Consider the following 18132-nt stretch of genomic DNA (forward strand, 5'->3'; position numbering starts at 1 on the left):
AGCCTAGCAATCTCGTTGACGATGATGACAGCCGTATTGTAGTTAGTAGCCTCGCCACAAGTAGCCGCTACCAGTCGCTCGAGGGCTTTTCTAGCAGTCTCTACTTTGTTGGTAGAGGGTATGGTATGACGCTCTGTTTGAGAGCGAATGTCGGAGATTATTAGAGTAGGCGTTGGGGTGGCGGGCCGAGCGGAAAGAGCGGGAAGGATGGGAATTGCGGGCAATTTCTTGTTCGAGTTATTTGGTCGGGAGCGCGCGTGGTAGTGTTGCGATGCGGGCAGATCTGGATCGTAATCGCCGGTCTTTGGGCCGCAGAAGTAGAGAGTGCGGGTTTGTGTGGAGAGTACGGACGGGCTTGGGCGGCCGACGGCTCGCATTTTAGTGATAGAGCGGAGGGTTGATGGAAACATGTCGAAGTTTGCCTAAAGTGGTCTTCGAGGTCCTGAACAGTCTGTGTGATCGGTTGATTTGGTAGTGGGTGCTGTCGCAGATTTAAAGTACCAATCAAGTTGCTGCGAAGGTAGTTTACGGAACGAGAGAAAGAAGACCTTGTGCTCCTTTTATACGTAAAGTAGAAAGATTTCTCAACTCACATTTGGGATTCACGGCACTGACCCGCAGTTGTTCCACGGAAGTGATTAAAGTTAGTAATAAAAGAGCAGAAGGATAATCACAAACCAGTTCCTCGTCACCGTACCGAGTTCCATTTGCTACCAGCGTTAAAGAGCATGTACTTGGGAGATTACATACTTGAACAGGCTATTAGTGGTAGACTTTGATGAATCGATTATCCTGGGCTCGCTACCATATAAATTTTCTGGAGGCTTCGCCAGACAACTCTACCCTTGCGGAGACTGTAGTACCAGTCATACTTCTCGGCATAGTGCTCATCACTCGGACAACGATTCATGCGGGTCGAGGGCAAAGGACTTCCATAATTCTCAAGATGGGTGACCGTGGTTGCCCATGCGCCAACGCCTCAAAATAGACCTGAAGTTGGTACCCGTGACTCCACTACACCGACCCACGACGCCGACGCCAAATGCAAAATCGCTCAAGTGGCGTTTAGCCCACTCTCGCATCGTCGGCTTCAGCTACAGGCGGCGCCGTCTCTTTTGTAAGATAGTCGGCATCCTCGGCCTCTTCGTATTCTGCGATCAGGCCCTGGACAACTTCCTTGGCTTCATCAAACTCGCCGAGACCATCCTTGAAGGGTACCTCGCGTTTGTAGCTCTCGAGGAAAGCGTTACGTTTCCTGAGTGTGGAGTATTGGGCAACTATTCGCTTAAAGAGTGTGGCGATACCTGTGTGATTGGCGAGCATAAGTCCAGAAACTCGGTGTGAAGAAGTCACGTAGGGCGACTTCTTAGTCAAGGCGACTTGAATAGAGGCGGGACCCCATGGTATAAAGGTGGCGAGACGCCGTTCGCGGATGCGCATAAGCGATTTGTGCACCTACGCAGTCAGCAAGCTGAATTCAAATGAACAACGGGCAGAGACGTACATCTGAAGGATCGGCTTCTCCTTGGATGATGTTCAAGATAGACATGTAGCAGCTCTTCTTGGTGGGGTTGGTAGAGACCATGCGGTTCTTGGGCTGCAATAGTCGTCTCATGACGTCCAAGACGGTTGTCTTGCGAACCGTCTTGGCCTGCTCTACGTTCTCGCCCGAGAAGGGGGTGTATGAAGTCATGAGGAAGTGACAGCGTGGTGTGGGGATAAGCGATGCAACGATACCCACGAGGTCGTTGTGCATGTATCCAGGATAACGAAGGGTTGTGGTGCTGGCGGACATGACGGTGGAGACCAACTGGTTGGTCTGCTCGAACGAGGGATTCATAACGTGCAGTCGGTCTGCAGCAATCCTCGTCAAGGCTCCGTTGTCGAGGACGACCTGGAAGTTTAGTACGTACATGCGAAACTGCTACTGGACGAGGGGGAGTTGACTCACCACTGAGTCTGCGTTTTGTGTCAACCGTCTCATACTCAGCAAGCTATTGTATGGTTGGACGACGATATCGCCGTCCTGTGTGTTGGGAAAGACACTATATGTCTGGATAAGTTTCTTTGGGAATCTGTCGTTCAGTCGCTCGAGCATGTACGAGCCGAGACCTGATCCCGTACCGCCAGCAATTGAGTGCAGCATCATGAAGCCTTCGAGCGAGTCTGAGCCGTCTGCCTCGCGGTCGATCATGTCCAAGATGTCCTCGTGCACCTGCTCGCCCATGCTGTAGCCCATGCCCCAGTTGTTTCCGGCGCCGGTGCCATCCTTGTGTATGTAGAAGTTTTCGGGGTTGTAGATGTTCTTGTAGGCGCTGGACTGGATGGAATTGAGGACCCTGGGCTCGAGATCCAGCAGAATGGCGCGTGGAATGTAGCGCGTGTCGTCTGACTGGTAGAAGAATACGTCTTTGCGGTCGCCGCCCTCTGTGGCAAAGTCCTCGAGATTGCCGTCGCGATTGATGCCGTGTTCCTGACAGAGCTGCTGCCAGAACTGCTGCCCAACGCTGTTGCCGCACTGGCCAGCCTGCAGTGTTATTATCTCCCTGACGTGGATTAGCTACAACACGTGAGCGCATTCTGCCATCTACACCGGCGTACCTAGGCATTGTCGTGTTGAGCAGCGACGTGGTGGGCTGCGAACGCGCTTTGGGCGGGGGTGCACGCGTCGGGTCGCCAAATGTTTGGGGCCCTGCCGTCATAGCTCTCCCTCAACACCATCCACCCTTCACTCACCCACCATGGGGGCTGTAGACAGTCGCCACTCTCTTGACACGACGTGTGCTCTAAACATGCTGATCTTTGATACAACTACACAAATCTATTGCTCCTCATCCTCCTCTTCTCTTATTTTGACCAGCGACTTACGTTGGAATCCAAAGTAACACTGGAACAAGACCGTGTATATCAGACAGAACAAGTTGATCCGCAGCACGTCCAGCCATGTCATCACCGTCACGCCGTCCCTCGTCCCCTCGTGCCACGACCTCCGAACCTCCAGAAATAGCTTCGGGTCGTCCGTCACGACGCCGTCAAGGCCGTGCCGTATGTCCCATCGCATCCGGCTCTCCTCGTTCACCGTCCATGCGTACACGGGCCGGCCGTCGCTCTGAGCTTTCCGTATAAACAGCCGGCCCCATGGCGTCATGAGAATGGCCTGTGCCATGTTGAAAGAGACATTCGGCACAGTGAAGAAGTACGACGCAATCAGCGTTGAGAAGCCAATGTGTGAGATGGGGAAGCCGGGCAGATAGCGTGAGCACAGCGGAAGGTACTTGGCTGCCCAGCATCCTAGGACAATACGATTCTGCCATGGCCTGGATGGTGACGGAGGCACACTTCGGATTGTGTCACCAATCAAGCGCATCACATCGTCCGCGTCGTTGTCAAGCTGTACAGCATCAGTATGAGGCTGTATAAACAGACCAGTAATGCATACCTTGATATCGAGCAAGACCCAGATGTCTTCCAGTCCGGGTTGTGCAAGATACTCGAGCAGATCCAAAAGACGGGGCATCTTCTCATGTGGCTCTTTCAGCGTTCGGAGCTTACTGATGAACTCATAGCTGCAGTCTATAACCTTCTCGTCCCTGCCAAAACACCGCTTCAGGTCCTTGTCCTGAGAGGAGAGTCAGGCTACGATCAACGCACGGCCATTGAGTAAACTCACATGAGATAACACAACTACACCATCTTTGGTCAGGTGTACGTCTGTCTCCAGACCCTCTGCGCCTACTTCAACCGCTCCCTTGAACGCGCCCATGGTGTTCTCAGGAAACTTGGCCTTGTACCCTCGGTGGGCAATAGCCTGAGGTAAACGCCTGCCAGACACATCTTTACGTGCAAATGCAAACGTAGCTACACAGCTGGTCAACACACAGTCGCAATCTAGGGCTACAGTGGGTTTCCTAACCTGCGGGGAACTTGGCTTTCGGTCCGAGCAGTGGCTGCTCAACAATCTTGTCGAGCTGCTTGGTGAGCCCTTCAAATACTGGCGGTACGCCTACAACCATGTTTTCGAGGATTGGTGTTTGTACGTCGAACGCGTTGTCGGCGCTGCCAACGTCGGTCCTGATCTCAGACATGACGAAATGCTTGCTGGCCCGACTGTTCCGAAAGCGGACGATAGCGGAGTTTTCGGGGATAAGGGCAATGAATGGAAAATGTACAACAAAAGATACGAACAAACGCATGCGCAAAGTTCAGCGTCAAGGCAGAGGTTACAAATATCCACATTTGCAAGCACAACCAATCTCCCGTGTCCACACTATACACTCGCAAGGCAAATTTGCGGCGCGGGATCTCAAAGACCGTTCCCTTACAGGTGCCGCCGAACGCGCACTCTCACGCCGCAACATGTCAAAAAGCGCCGTGCAGGACCCTTCACCCAGCCCACACTCTTCTCAAGGATACCGAATCTGTTCCAAATTCAGCCACCCATGTTGCCGCAACGGGCATGGTGGGCCAGAAAGCGTAGACCGATGGAGAAGACCTGCGTCCCGCATTGGCTGGTGGACCTGGCTAAGCTTCGTTCCAAGACGGTCTCCATGAGTCCCGGATGTATCAGCTCCCGGCGCCACTAAGACAGTTGGAGTTGCAGCATGCATCTTCTCTCACGCATGCAACGTGTCAGATAAGGCGACGTATAACGTGAGTCTTTGTGGATCGTCGAAGAGGGATGATCCCTCTACGCGCCTTTGCTCAGCTTGACCGCTCCCCAAGAATTTGTGCTGCCCGCATGCTCAGCGCTACTGTAATAGAAGAGGAAGAAGAAGTGGTGAAATTCCATCAGATCCGGTGCCATGGGAAGATCTACCGCTAAATGCGCGTGGCGCGTCGATCAGGTCCTTGCTTTGAAGTTTGCGCACGCGCTGGGCTGTCAGCAGGGACATGATTTTCCCTCTGCATATGCATGCGAGGCTCGTCGAGACTGGCCATACCGTTGACCGCTTTATGCTTGTCATGTCACGCTTGTTGAGATGGTTGCAGGCAGCCTCTAAGGCCAGCCATACAAGACAGCGCGTGGCGTTTTCGGGTGTAAGAGAGCCGTAGAGGAATAGAATACATGTAGCGGGGCACTTGGTTCCAACTGGGAACCGTCAATGACGGCTTCAGTAGACGTATACCTTTGAACAAGTATGTGAGTGAGATTGATGAATGATGATGCTATGAAGATGTAGATACTGCGATCCGGCGAACTTTTAGAGTCTTACTCTTTCGTGCGTTTGGTTACATGTCTGTCATATCTGCAGTATATCATTCGCGCGACGTGCTCAGTCTTTTTGGGTACCGTTTGCAATTACAGATACCCCTCGCTACTGTTGTCGCCATCAAACCATGAGTTTCTAGGCCTAATCTTGAGCTACTTCTGTAAACGCCTAGATGCATGAAAGCATCACCCTCACATGTGCCACTCTGTGCACCGCCTGCCCCTCCTATGATGCAACCTCAAACTTTGGCGTGTATTTTGCAGCCGCCTTTGCAAACTCGTCCTTCTTGCTCGCCCAGTCTGCAAGGGCCCTGTGCTGTGGCGCCGAGGATTGTAGTTGTGACTTGAGTTGCTCAGCATCTTCCTTCTTGCCGAGCAGCGTGTTGAGGACGACGAGATTGGCGAGAGTGTCGGCGGAAGTGCCGTCGATGGAAAGCGCTTGTTGTAGAGCGGCTTCGGCTTCTGGGAGGCGGCCGAGGTGGAGTTCTGATACGGCCTGAGCGACGAGCGAGTGCGGGGATGTGGACTGGGAGCTTGTGGCTAGTTCCTCGAAGACGTAGAATGCAGATTGGTACTTCTCGCCGCCCTGGATGCGGTGTTAGTGTCAAGTCTCATGGTGACGCTGGTCTAGTAGAACGTACTTCTCGCATGCCGACCCAGCTCTCGGCAATGTTGACGAGCAGGCTATCTTGTGCCCATTTCCGTGCACGCTGAGCCTCTTTCGCAGCGAGATCTGTGCGGTTTTGCTGGAGGTGGATTTGTACGATGAGTGCAACGCTGCCTCGACGTTAGCCACTGACTGTCTGGCAAGACAATCCACGTCGAGGAATCCGCATGACGTACGCGTCCAGGCTGCCTTGGTGCTTGCTCAACACATTGAGCGCGGCCTCGGTCTCGCCCGCCCTTTCTAATATCATGCCCACGCAGAGCTGCACCGTCAGGTTGTCCTGCCCGTGTTGCTCTGCCAGCTTCTTCGCCTGGCCCACCACATCCTTGCCTTGCTCATAGTCGGCCAGTAGCTTCACTGCGACGAGATCGGGCGTCTTCTCGGATGCGAGTTCGCTCGAGACGGCTTGTGCTTGGCCGAGCGCGATTTGGCTGCGGAGCTTGAGGACGCGAACAGGGAGCGCATTTGACGAGGAGAAGTTTGAAGTGTCGAAGTTGAGGACCTGCTGGAAGGCGCCAGCGTGGAAGGCCGAGTGGATGTTTATGAGCTCTGGATACATGTTAGTGGGGCTCTGCGCTGCTGTGGCTGGTGGCTGGACGCACCTCCCTCGGGCGAGTATGGATCCATGACTGTAGTATGTGAAGGGGGGAACTTTGTATGACGAGCGACTGGAACGTCTCGTAGCAATGGGTTCTGGATTCGAAGATGCAATCGTGGTGATGAAGCCAGATTGAGTTTGGCTTCCTTGCTCGGACCCTGGACGACGCTCATTGGCTGCTGTTGCGCATCCCCGTTTGGCCGCTACGATGCTATTGCCAGCGTACGAATTCATCCAACTCGTCCTCTACACTCTACGAACAGTAAAAGTCATAAATCTCGTACCAGCAGGCACCAGACTCGTCTTCATCCTCTTGGATAGGTCTTCTTCGCCAAGTACAGCTTGAACCTTCCAATCTGTTCCAGTCTCATCTCCAACCTGCTTCCACATCTTCGCCCACGACTCAGGGTTGTGCCAGAAAGCAGTCATCTCCTTCATGACATGTGCAAAACTGCCAGCTTCAGGCTTGCCGCCCTGTCTCCCAACAACAAGGCTCCCAGATACTGGCCTCAACAGCTGAACAACACGCTTCGCGGCCTCTACCTGTTGATTCCAGTCGAACAGGTGGAAGAATGACGCGGCATTGACCATGTCCATCTTTCCATCCATCTGCTTCAGCTCAGAGTCGGCGTCAAAGATGTCGGCCTCCACGAATCGTGTCTGCAGAGTTGACCTGTCCAGGAACATATCATAGCCAATATCCCAGAAGTTTTTCTTGAGATCGGACGCATACGTATGTTCCGAGGGTGCGCCATCATGAACCAACTTGCGGATATCCTGGCCCATGCAACACCCCAGATCAAGGAACTGCTCTCCGTTCTTGATCCGACGGAGGACTTCCTGGTAGGCGGGGTTCACCCCAATCGAAAAATTCAAGAAGCCCCAATTTCCTAGGCAAGGATACGGAAACTGTCATACTGTCAGCACGGTTGCACTCCTGTTGCCCAATAGATACCTGAACTCACAACCGTAAATGCGTCGTCTCTCACACGTTTGATATGAGTGACTACATCCGCTGGCGCTATCTTGCTGTACTTCTCGAAAATTTCTCTCACTGCAGGACTCGGCTCCTCAAGCTCTTTGGTGTACCATGGCAGTAACTCGGGGTTCTGTTCGTATGCTTTGGTCGTGAGAATCTGCTCCACAGAACTGCGCTCTTCCTGAGCCGGATCTTGTACTGGGGCGGCTTCAGTCATGGTTGTACTGCTTCTATCTTCTTAGAATGGAATCTGTGGTATCGATACTTCTCAATGATCCTCCTACCCTCATTGCGGGTCACCTCTTTATGTTTCTCACACATGCAGTCTGCATCCGGTTTCGCAATAGTACCACGCATACGGCCGCCCTCGTTATCAGGCAACCGTCCCCAGGAACCCTCTACATCAGGTCGGCTTTACAACTGCCCCGGCTATCCGCGACGACTACACAGAAAAGACATGTCAGATAACAGTTGTAAAGCTGTGGTCCAGTCTGGCAGTTGTGGAAATAATGCTACCCAACCTAGATGCCCTGCGGCTGGACCTTCCCGGGATGACCTTGGTGGGGGATGGCGGGGCAGGAACCGCGCGCGACCAGTGACGTGCATAGACCTAGAAAATTGTGCCCAACGCAAACACGAGGAAAAACTCCGCAAACCTGAAGGTCCCCATATATATCCGGCGACAGCTCTGTCAATCTTCTGTTTACTTCCGTAAACGATCACGTCCTCTACTCTATCCTTCCATCTCAACCCACCGATTTTTCAAGATGCCTGCCATTGAACACCCTACCATCAAGGGTAAGTCACGTCGCGTTCTGCAAGAATCACGAAACAATTGGACACCCCGCCCTATCAAGAGTCAATGACTAACTGTTCTGCTACAGATGGCTGGTTCCGCGAGATCTCCGGCATGTGGCCCGGCCAAGCCATGACCCTCCAGGTCAAGGAGGTTCTTCACCACGAGAAGAGCAAGTACCAGGACGTTCTCATCTTCGAGTCCACCAACTACGGCACTGTCCTCGTTCTCGACAACGTCATCCAATGCACCGAGCGCGACGAATTCTCGTATGTCACACCACAACTGCAAGGCACGAACAATGGCTGACAATGGAGCAGCTACCAGGAGATGATCACTCATCTTGCCATGAACTCGCACCCCAACCCCGAGAAGGTCTTGGTCATTGGCGGTGGTGACGGTGGTGTTCTCCGTGAGGTTGTCAAGCACGACTGTGTCAAGGAGGCCACCCTCTGCGACATTGACGAGGCTGTCATCCGTCTCTCCAAGCAGTACCTCCCCGGCATGTCCGTTGGCTTCGAGCACCCCAAGACCACCACCATTGTTGGCGATGGCTTCAAGTTCCTCGAGGACAAGAAGGGCGAATTCGACGTCATCATCACCGACTCCAGCGACCCAGAGGGTCCCGCTGAGGCGCTCTTCCAGAAGTCATACTTCGAGCTGCTCAACGGCGCACTCCGCGAAGGCGGTGTCATTACCACCCAAGGTTGTAAGCCCTCTCCTTGTCCACTCGTTATAGGTTCACTTTTCAAAGACCTCCACGCGCCGGAAAGGTGCTGTTCTGGTCCATGGCTAACATTGTCATACAGCCGAGAACCAATGGCTTCACATGCCCCTCATTGTCAACCTCAAGAAGGCTTGCAAGGAGGTCTTCCCCAACGTCGAGTACGGTTACACCACTATCCCGACTTACCCCTCCGGCCAAATTGGCTTCATGGTCTGCAGCAAGGACGCCAACCTCGACCTCAAGAAGCCCCTCCGCAGCTGGTCCACCGAGGAGGAGGAGCAACTTTGCAGGTACTACAGCAAGGAGATCCACCAGGCAGCTTTCGTTTTGCCTACCTTTGCTCGCAAGGCTCTCCAATAAGTGTCTCGCTTGCCGAATTTCTTTTCGTTACGACTTCACTAGATACCACGATATGTGATGAATATCAAAAGACTGTAAAGTCATGTACATTCACCCAACAATGTTTCAAAATCTTCGTTCTGGTTGTATGCCACAGTTCTTTCGCCCCAAACTACCAGTGCTCAACAACGTTCCGGTAGTTGCAGCTGTCGGGAGCTCTCGGGTCGCTCTCAAGGAGATTGACATGCGCGAGTTTCAGCACCAGCTTGAGCCTGAGGACAAACACATGGTAATCGGCCTGTGAGTGGACAGAAACGGCGCGGAGGCGGTGATTGCAACCATACTGGTAACGAGTATGAGCTCACTTCGTTGTACGTTCCACGCGATATTTGCCGTAAACGCTTGCCATATCTCGACTCCATGTAACAGCCATGCGTGACGTATGAGGTATGTGGACCATCGGTACTAACGGCAGCGATTTCATGCAGTACGCACTCGCCTAGTCAGTGTGTCGCAAAGGTCTGCAATTAGCGAGGAGCAAGCTGTCTCGTCTAAACCTCTCCTGTACCAGATGAGAGTTCGAAGCAAAGAGGTATGGTGATAGCGGGACTAGTCCAAATCTGGGTTGTTTCGTCCCTCACTGCTAGTCCAGCCGGTAGGTGGCATAACTTTGCGGCGATGCGATTCATACTGCATCCCGCATACAGTCTGCTTCTGATCGTGATACCCGCTGTGGCTTTTCTGAACGAAGTGTGGATCAAACGCGGAGAGTGTCGGTATGAGCTGATGACTGAGACTGTCCCATGGGCGAGCGCTTGTCGGCCATGAACGCTCAGGGTCATTGAAGGATTCTGACAGTTGAGCGGAATGACCATGAGGTGGAGCGTGCCTTAGAAGACAGGCTGAAAGGAACTTCTGGGCCGCCTAGGCCGTTGGAATCTGTGTCAAGACGGCGGAACAGAATGAAGCTTCGTTCTATGTTTGGTAGATGCTCCGGCGTGGACCCACGAGTTTGTGACACGCGAGGTGTCACAAAATTCCCAGCGGGCTAGCCGCTACAGATGGGCGGTACCCTTCGTTTGAGGCTGGCGCATTGGATCGTGAAGTGGCAATGCTCGAGAATAGCGGTGGCAGTGATGTCTTGTAGATGCGAATTGAATATAGTAGGTCTCGCATCGTGCCTAACACCTGCCTCAAGCTGCACCACTGTCTTTTACATACCCCCTTGCGCCTTCGCTGTTTCGGCAACACGACATACAGTCGTGTACACTTTGCGCATTTCTTTCTTGTACAACCAGGTCGAGCCGGGCTCTTCCTTCATTATAATTTTTACCCTCAACTTCCGGTTACACGGTTCGCTGGTCGTCACATCACCTCGGTCGCCGTTGGCAGCTATCACGAACACAATCTCACGACTCGCGCCCATGCAGTAGTACGATCCATCGCTTCCTTTGCGTCCCCCTTTCGTTTTGCCTGGAGCATTTATTATCTTGGACCGAACCGTCTGAAATACGTTCATCTTTCGCTGTAAATATTCCTGCCGCCACAGCCGAACAAAGACGCGGGTGGATACCGAATCGCCGAGGCCTACCACCGAAGACGCCAAAAGACCAAGCGCGATTAACGGGCGCTCGATCAGTAACGCATAATCAAGCTACGATGCCGTCGGCAACATTCAAGACTGGGGAGCCGTTTAGTCCGGCCAAGGTTCACCCGCTCCTGTCCCCACAGGCGGCAGGTTCAAGTTTCTCCGACTGTGACCTTAACCCCGTCGATGCCGATGCCTCATTTAATAATCCCACCCGCCCAGAGTCTCCACAGCCTCCGCAGACCAGCGTCCACTGCCCCCAGGACGCGCCGTATAATGCATCGGTAGTAGCCAAAGACACTGGCGGTACGCCCGCTGTAGCACAACATCCAGCCAGTCTGACACCGGACGAATCCTCCTGCCACGAAGACCCCGCCGCTATCAGCAAGTCGTCCTCCATCGAGAACCTCTCCGTCCTCCCGCGCATCCCCTCGTTTGGTGAGAGCCGCGTTCGCAAGCACCGCCAGAACGCACAATCAATCGACTCCGCCATCCCCCGCCAGACTCTCCTTAAGGCGTTGCAGTCTCGGCCTCCGCCCTCGTCGGCATCACAACAAGCCATGGATTCCCTCACGGAAGGCTCGGAGAACGGAGGCAAGAATGCGCGCTCAAAGAGCATCACGCATTCGCAACTGGCAAAAGCGCTTTCCGAACTAGAGCTGCACTCCGCAGACCTTTCGGCAAGCAAGATGGCTGCGCTCGCTTCGCCATGCTTTTTCCATAAGAAGTTTGACAAGGCTGTGAACCTGGGAAAGGTCATGGAAGAGATGGCCGAGGATGACACGATATCGCATTCAAGACTCATGCAGACTGCCAACAGTGTCCGTGAAGTGTCCAAGCAGCTGCAGCGCCGACCCATCAAGATGACGGTACGCAATGTCATGATTGTCACAAAGGCTCGCGACAACAACCTCGTATACCTCACGCGCGAGCTGGCGGAATGGCTCATGACTACCTCGCGCTACGGCTCGGATGTTGGAGTCAACGTCTACGTAGATCACAAGCTGCGCAAGTCGAAGCGCTTCGACGCGGCCTCTTTGCTGGCCAAGGACAAACGCTACGAGAACATGCTTCGCTGGTGGACACCAGATCTGTGCTGGGAAACCCCAGAGATCTTCGATCTTGTTCTTACTCTTGGAGGAGACGGCACCGTACTCTTCACCTCGTGGCTCTTTCAGCGCATCGTACCGCCGATTCTCTCCTTCTCGCTCGGCAGCCTTGGTTTCCTTACAAACTTCGAATTCGCGCAGTACAGGCCAGCGCTCGACAAGATCATGTGCGAGACTGGCATGCGTGTGAATCTGCGCATGCGCTTCACCTGCACAGTATACCGCTACCAGAAGAACGTTGCCCAGGGATCGCCTCAGCACATCGAAGCTGAGCAATTCGAGGTACTCAACGAGCTTGTCATCGACCGCGGCCCATCACCCTACGTCTCGAACCTCGAGCTGTACGGCGACAACAACCTCCTTACCGTTGTGCAAGCAGACGGTGTCATCTTCTCGACGCCTACCGGTTCAACAGCATACTCGCTCTCTGCAGGTGGCTCCCTCGTGCACCCAGATATCCCCGCCATCCTCCTGACACCCATCTGCCCCCATACTCTCTCGTTCCGCCCCATGCTGCTCAACGACAGCATGCTCCTCCGTATTGCGGTACCTCTGAAATCCCGCGCTACCGCCTACTGCGCTTTCGACGGCAAGGGCCGCGTCGAACTCCGTCAAGGCGACCACGTCACCATTGCCGCTTCGCAGTACCCATTCCCTACCGTACTCTCGCAGCCAACCGAATGGTTCGATAGCATCAGCCGCACACTACGATGGAACTCGCGTGGTGCGACACAGAAGGCCTGGGATGGTGACGGTGACGATGACGAAGAGGCTGAGGAGGAAAAGGAACCCGATTTCGACATTGACTTTGACAATGACGATGTCGATCGCGATTCCGGATACAGCGCTGAAGGCAGCACTGTTGATGGCAGGGGAAGCCCAATAAGAAAGGGCGTAGTGCTTCCCTTCTTGTAGGCTTTCCCTTTGCTGGAAAGAGTCGGATATGTGTATAATGGTGTCAAGGGAGCTGTCTTTTCTCTTCCACTGGCTATCCACTCACGCATCACAGTGCTGCTTGGGCGGGTCCCGGTGGTTTCTTTTTCATCTTGTATGTGATGTCACATAAGCTTTTTTTTTTCCTGCATTTTTTCACGTCTTTCGCTTGCTCGAGTCATCTTAAAGACGAAGTGTTAGTGGACATGCAACTTTCTCGAGCTATGATATCCTTAGAAAGCATGTAGATGGGTCGGGTAGTAGTAACAATACCCGTCGAAGGGGCGGTGACATAATGGACATGTTTTTTGGTTTGGCGCTTCTGCCTACCTCCCTTCGCTATGTTGTGCTCCTGATCTTTTTGACACACCACGCCATACAAGGGAAAAATCGAACACCCTACTAGGCAACTACAGGAGAGCACTTGATCTTCCTTCATAGAGCGAAACTCTACCCAGGCGACTATAGCGGTGGCGTTCGATTCTTCCCTAGTATGGCGTGGAGCCAGGAAAGCGCAACGAATCACAAGAAACAGACACGGCGTGTTTCAGCTCTCCATGGTAGAGACATTGTGACATAAGAATCATAGCTGAATTAGCATGCCATACAAGGCGATGTGAAAGCCGAAGTAGCTGTATGTTAAATATGTACAAAGAATGAACGCTTGAGCTGGTGAACACGCTCCGACGCGTCAGCCTTTGAGCTCAAGTCAACAGTAGAAATATTATACTGATTACACTTCCCAGTGACCACCAAGCCTCCCATCAGCTCTTCCTCAACTTCCCACTTCGTAATTAGTCCTCAATAGCACAGTCATTCGCGCCGTTCCCTTCCGCACTCGTGCCCTCCCTTTCCCCTGGCGCAAAAATATCTGGATTACGATTCTTCAACGCCGCAATCTGACTCTCCTTGAACATTTTAAACTGCTGTGGGTCTTCTCTCTCAAGACTCCTCAGCTCCTCGGCATTTTCCACGACGCTGTTGAAAGCCTGTTCCCAGCCTTTACCCTCAATCATTTGCCTCATCTCGTCACCGCTGTGGTTCTGGAAGTATGCGCGCATGGCGAGAAGGTGTTCGGGAAGACCCTGGTCGTCTGCCGTACCTGAGATGAAGGAGACTTGATTTTCGGAGACGTCGGGAGTCGTTGGACGTGAAGGGTTAAGAAGACCGGTGCGTACGCGGTGGCCGAATCGGTGAAGACGTCCTTCCTCAAGCGACATGTGGCGAGATGCGAGAGATACATCCGAGTTGTGACGTGAGCGTAAGGTCGAGGGCTCGTCTTCGTCTGATTCCGCAGTTGTGAAATCTGTCGACACACTGTTCTCGAGTGTCGGTACAGCGGAGGTGGGTGGTGAGCTGCTGAGTTTGGAGCTTGTAGTTGAAGCAGCATCAGATATTTGAAGACGCGTTTCTGGGTATTCGTCTTCGAAGCGTTGGATCATGCCTTCAAGTGTCTGGTCTAGGAAAAGCAAACGGCCTATCGACATGTTAGTCACATTGGTACGACAGAGAGATTATGGAACTTACGGTAGTTTAGGTCATTGCCACCCTTCGCCTCTCTGATAAGTGCAGGCTGGATCCTATTTCGCGTGTTCCGTGCTGTCTCGAGGAGATCCTTGGACATGGCTCTGGCCTTGCTTGGTTCCTCAAGCACTGGTACCCTGCTTCTGCTTCTGGGGGTGGAGGTACCACTGACTGGAACTGACACTCGGCGAAGATCGGTCTCCTTGTGAGAGAGGCAGTAGCTAAGCGCTTTAGCAATGCCTGTGCCCCCAACGATGTAGTCGTTGTCTGCAGCATTCGACGTGTTATCTGCTTCCTTGTAATTGCTGTCTTCTGGACCGACGAGACGCATAAGAATATCCGGAACCTCGACTTCTTTCGGAGCAGCTCGGAGCTCTGGCACTTCGTTGATGGATTCAATGTTGCGTAAGCAATAAGCCACGACTTGCTTCGCGAGTGCTTTGATCACTTCGCCTTGTTCAGGAGCTGGAATGTCCACATCAACGCATATAAGCGACTTGGACAGCTTAGCCGCCAAAGTAAGCGACGCATATAATGCGGCAGCCTCTTCTTGAGTCTCCTCGTCTGTCGAAGTTGCAACACGAGTTATCTCTGGGTTCTCAAGAATGTTGATATGCGCAATGTGAGGGCAATCTGGCAGAATTTCCGCGATAGCAATGGCATCTTCGGGCTTCATGTCGACATTCACGAGATGTATCCGTTTCAGCTCCTTGAATTGAGGCATGTATTTTCTCAGAAGACACAACGAAGTCTGGCCCAGGAAAAGGCCCCTGTTGTGCGACAGGTCCAAAAACTTGAAGGACGGTAGGGAAACCAGAGTTGGTATGAGTGTCTTGAGCGCTTCCGGGATGAGACCAGTGTCTTGTAAGCACAATGCCCACAGCGGGCTGTTCTGGCAGTGCTTGATGCTGTCACAGATTTTGTCCATTAATGATCGTAGGTCGTTCCCGCCAAGATCAATTCCCTGACAGACACCAGAGCGCAGGTAATGCAGGACATGTTCCAGACCTTCAGCGTCGATGTCGTTCGTCGCAAGACTTAGACGTTGGATGCCGCTGATGACGCAGCCGTCGATGATTTTGCGGATGCTCGATGAGGTCAAGTTGCATTCGGCCATGGCTAGTTCCTGAAGCTCCGAACCGCCCAGTCGTTCGGAAATGGCCTTTGAAAAGATTTCAGCCACATCTCCCGACCTGCTGTCCTTGGTGGGAGACGGTGCTTGTGTGCTGTTAGTTTGTGGAGAAGCCACCTGTGGTCGAGGTCTGGGAAACGGTATCATGGACACGTCGATGGCCATGATAGACTTGCACATGTATAGGAACAGCGCGATGTGTTTCCAGCCTTCAGCTGTGATCTTTGGGTTGTTCTTGAGAACCAGCTTCTTGACCGCAGATGAGCCTTGCTGGCACAGTCCGTCTTGGGTACCATCATTGGAGTGATTACGCCGTTTTGGAGGCTCTGGAACTTTGGCGGCCAGGAGACCCGCGAGTATGACGCGTATCTTCTCGTCGTTCAAGTCGGCGTCCTCTAAAAATAGCTTCTTAACAGGCACGATGGCGAGCCAGTCAGACAGAGTCAAGACATCAGCCAACTGCAATCTGGACCCTGTTAGATCTAGACAAGTGACAACGCCTGGCTGGACATCGGAGCACGCTCGTGGAGCTGCAAGCTGGTCACTAATGCGCTTGAGAATGGGAGACTCGCGAAGCTGGCAACATCTCCGGTAGATGCGCAGGGGGTCAATAGTTGGACGGTCCTGAGCGCGGGGAGTCGGTGCCCCAGCAGCAACAGTGGCAGCAGCAGGTATCCCTTCAGCACTGGCGCTGTCGTCGTCTCTGGTGAGTTCCATGGGGATTGTACCATTCTCTTCAGCCTTCTTCCGTTTCTTCTCCTTCCGCTCTTTGCGCTCGGCCTCGGATCGCTTCTTCTTCTCCTTCTTCCTACTCGGCTCCTGCTTGTCCTCTTCCAAGACTGTGCCCTCGGGATTTGGCTCAGAATCGGTGCCGACGACTTCTTGGGCGATGGCGACGACACCATCCTTGTCTTTCTCTTCGGCCACAGCATCCGGGTTCCTCAGTGCCTCGCCCTCGCCACGCTCCTTCAGCTTTTTGTCCTTGCGCTTCGCCTTTTTGTCGTCTGCTTCGACATCATCCTTGTATTTTGGACCACCAGCAATCTCGACATCGACACAAAATGCAACCTTGCGCAGCTTGTTCTGATCCAGCTCGGGGACGAGACATCGCTCGCGGTTGGGGTCGACATTCATGACCTTTCGCGGGCACATTCCTCCGTTGGGGTAGACCTTGCCAGCGGCGCCAACCTGTGTACCTGATGACAGGCGTCGCAGCACGTTGCCGACGAAGGAGCTCTTTGGCTGCTGCGGGATGTAGGGCTCGACAGGGCCATTGCCGCCTCCCGATGCCGCCTGTATGCCGTTCAGAGCACCGTTGGCCGAGTGAGAGGCATTGGTCGGGCTATTGGCCGCGGCAGGCGACCCCTGGGCCTGGGTGTGTGTCGTTTGTGCGGGCGAGTTTTGCGACGAGAACTTTGAGCTGATGCTGTTCATCCACGAGTTGCGGCGCGAGCTAGTTCTCGAGTCGGGTGGCGTCGTGCCACTGCCATGCTTGTCGGCACTGCCTCGGCTGAGCAGCGCTGGACGTTTTGGCGGTATTTTCTGGGGCGGCGTTGCGCTCGATGCTGCTGGGGGCGGTCGCGGCGGTGATGCGGGTCTCGCAGTCGCCGGTGTCGGCTCAGGAACTTGCTGGTCGTCGTGGCGGGGCCTGGCGGGTATACCACCATGCGACGATGTCTTTGGGGGCGCATCTCTGCTCAGGCCTGGCGACGAGGGCGCCTGCTGGCGATGGTGATGGTCTGCTCAGGCGCAAACATGTTAGTAGGGCTCGTCGAACTCAGGGTTGCGCCGCAAGGCCGAGACGTCTCCACCCACGGGCAAGCGGGCCTCACGTACCTCTAGTTGAGTGGTGCAGCCACGAGACATCGACTCCGTGAATGTCCTCCATGGCTGACGCAGTGTCGACGGATGTCTGGATGGCTGTCATTGTGTATATAGGGGTCTCGCCATGCGTCAGCGTTGCAAACGGCCTCCGTGAGGCGATCGCGGAAGTCAGCGGGGTTTCTGGCCGTCCACACGAATCCGCCGATTGGAAATGGAAACGGAAATGGAAATGGAAATGCTGCAACGCCTCAAGATATTGCCGCTGACCGTGTTCTAGATGCCACCTCGACGACTCGTTGCCCTCACGTCAAATTGCTGCGCGATTTCCGACAGTTGCTCTGTGCAATGTTCGGCCGATGCGATGTTGTGTGCGAACGTGCGCCTGCTGAACATATGCAGGCCGTGAGCGAGAGAGCTGGGCGATGACGAAACGTGTCGGCTGATTGCTTCGGGGTCTCCTTGTCCTCTCCACACCGCGCTCTATCGCGCGTCAAACATCCCGCGCGACATCATGATCGACTGCGAGCATTGCCTGTATATACTTTGTCGGCTATGTCGCCTCCAAACACCCTGAATCGCACTCCCTGAATCGCCACATGTCCACATGCCTCACTCGCCCAGAGCCTGGTGCACCGCATCCCACAAAGCGCTGACTGCACAATGTCCCGTCCAGCTGCAACCGCTGCCGCTGAAACACCTGACCGTCG

At 53.9% G+C, this 18132-nt stretch overlaps 5 protein-coding genes across 5 annotated transcripts; 2 read left to right on the forward strand and 3 right to left on the reverse strand.

The window, feature by feature from the left end:
- Positions 1-1065: 1065 nt before the first annotated feature.
- On the reverse strand, positions 1066-4085 carry ACET3X_002368 (uncharacterized protein; the record flags this gene model as incomplete). Its single annotated transcript, XM_069449103.1, has 8 exons — positions 1066-1455; positions 1505-1894; positions 1952-2546; positions 2602-2692; positions 2869-3391; positions 3440-3619; positions 3671-3858; positions 3914-4085. The coding sequence occupies 8 exons, from the start codon at positions 4083-4085 to the stop codon at positions 1066-1068; spliced, it is 2529 nt and encodes an 842-aa protein (XP_069308915.1).
- A 1350-nt stretch (positions 4086-5435) lies between these two features.
- Positions 5436-7670, reverse strand: ACET3X_002369 (uncharacterized protein; the record flags this gene model as incomplete). Its single annotated transcript, XM_069449104.1, has 6 exons — positions 5436-5795; positions 5851-5986; positions 6053-6425; positions 6479-6505; positions 6759-7383; positions 7440-7670. The coding sequence occupies 6 exons, from the start codon at positions 7668-7670 to the stop codon at positions 5436-5438; spliced, it is 1752 nt and encodes a 583-aa protein (XP_069308916.1).
- Positions 7671-8220: 550 nt separating this feature from the next.
- On the forward strand, positions 8221-9336 carry ACET3X_002370 (uncharacterized protein; the record flags this gene model as incomplete). Its single annotated transcript, XM_069449105.1, has 4 exons — positions 8221-8251; positions 8338-8518; positions 8570-8958; positions 9059-9336. 4 exons carry the CDS (start codon positions 8221-8223, stop codon positions 9334-9336), a joined length of 879 nt encoding a protein of 292 aa, XP_069308917.1.
- Positions 9337-10974: 1638 nt separating this feature from the next.
- Positions 10975-12927, forward strand: ACET3X_002371 (uncharacterized protein; the record flags this gene model as incomplete). Its single annotated transcript, XM_069449106.1, has 1 exon — positions 10975-12927. The coding sequence occupies one exon, from the start codon at positions 10975-10977 to the stop codon at positions 12925-12927; it is 1953 nt and encodes a 650-aa protein (XP_069308918.1).
- A 606-nt stretch (positions 12928-13533) lies between these two features.
- Positions 13534-17770, reverse strand: ACET3X_002372 (uncharacterized protein). The gene is made up of 3 exons (XM_069449107.1): positions 17438-17770; positions 14473-17340; positions 13534-14422 (listed from the first exon to the last, which is right to left on the reverse strand). Exons 1-3 carry the CDS (start codon positions 17526-17528, stop codon positions 13740-13742), a joined length of 3642 nt encoding a protein of 1213 aa, XP_069308919.1. The 5' UTR covers positions 17529-17770; the 3' UTR covers positions 13534-13739.
- Positions 17771-18132: the final 362 nt, after the last annotated feature.

This window comes from Alternaria dauci, chromosome 2 (genome assembly GCF_042100115.1).
Source record: "Alternaria dauci strain A2016 chromosome 2, whole genome shotgun sequence".
Lineage (NCBI taxonomy): Eukaryota > Fungi > Ascomycota > Dothideomycetes > Pleosporales > Pleosporaceae > Alternaria > Alternaria dauci.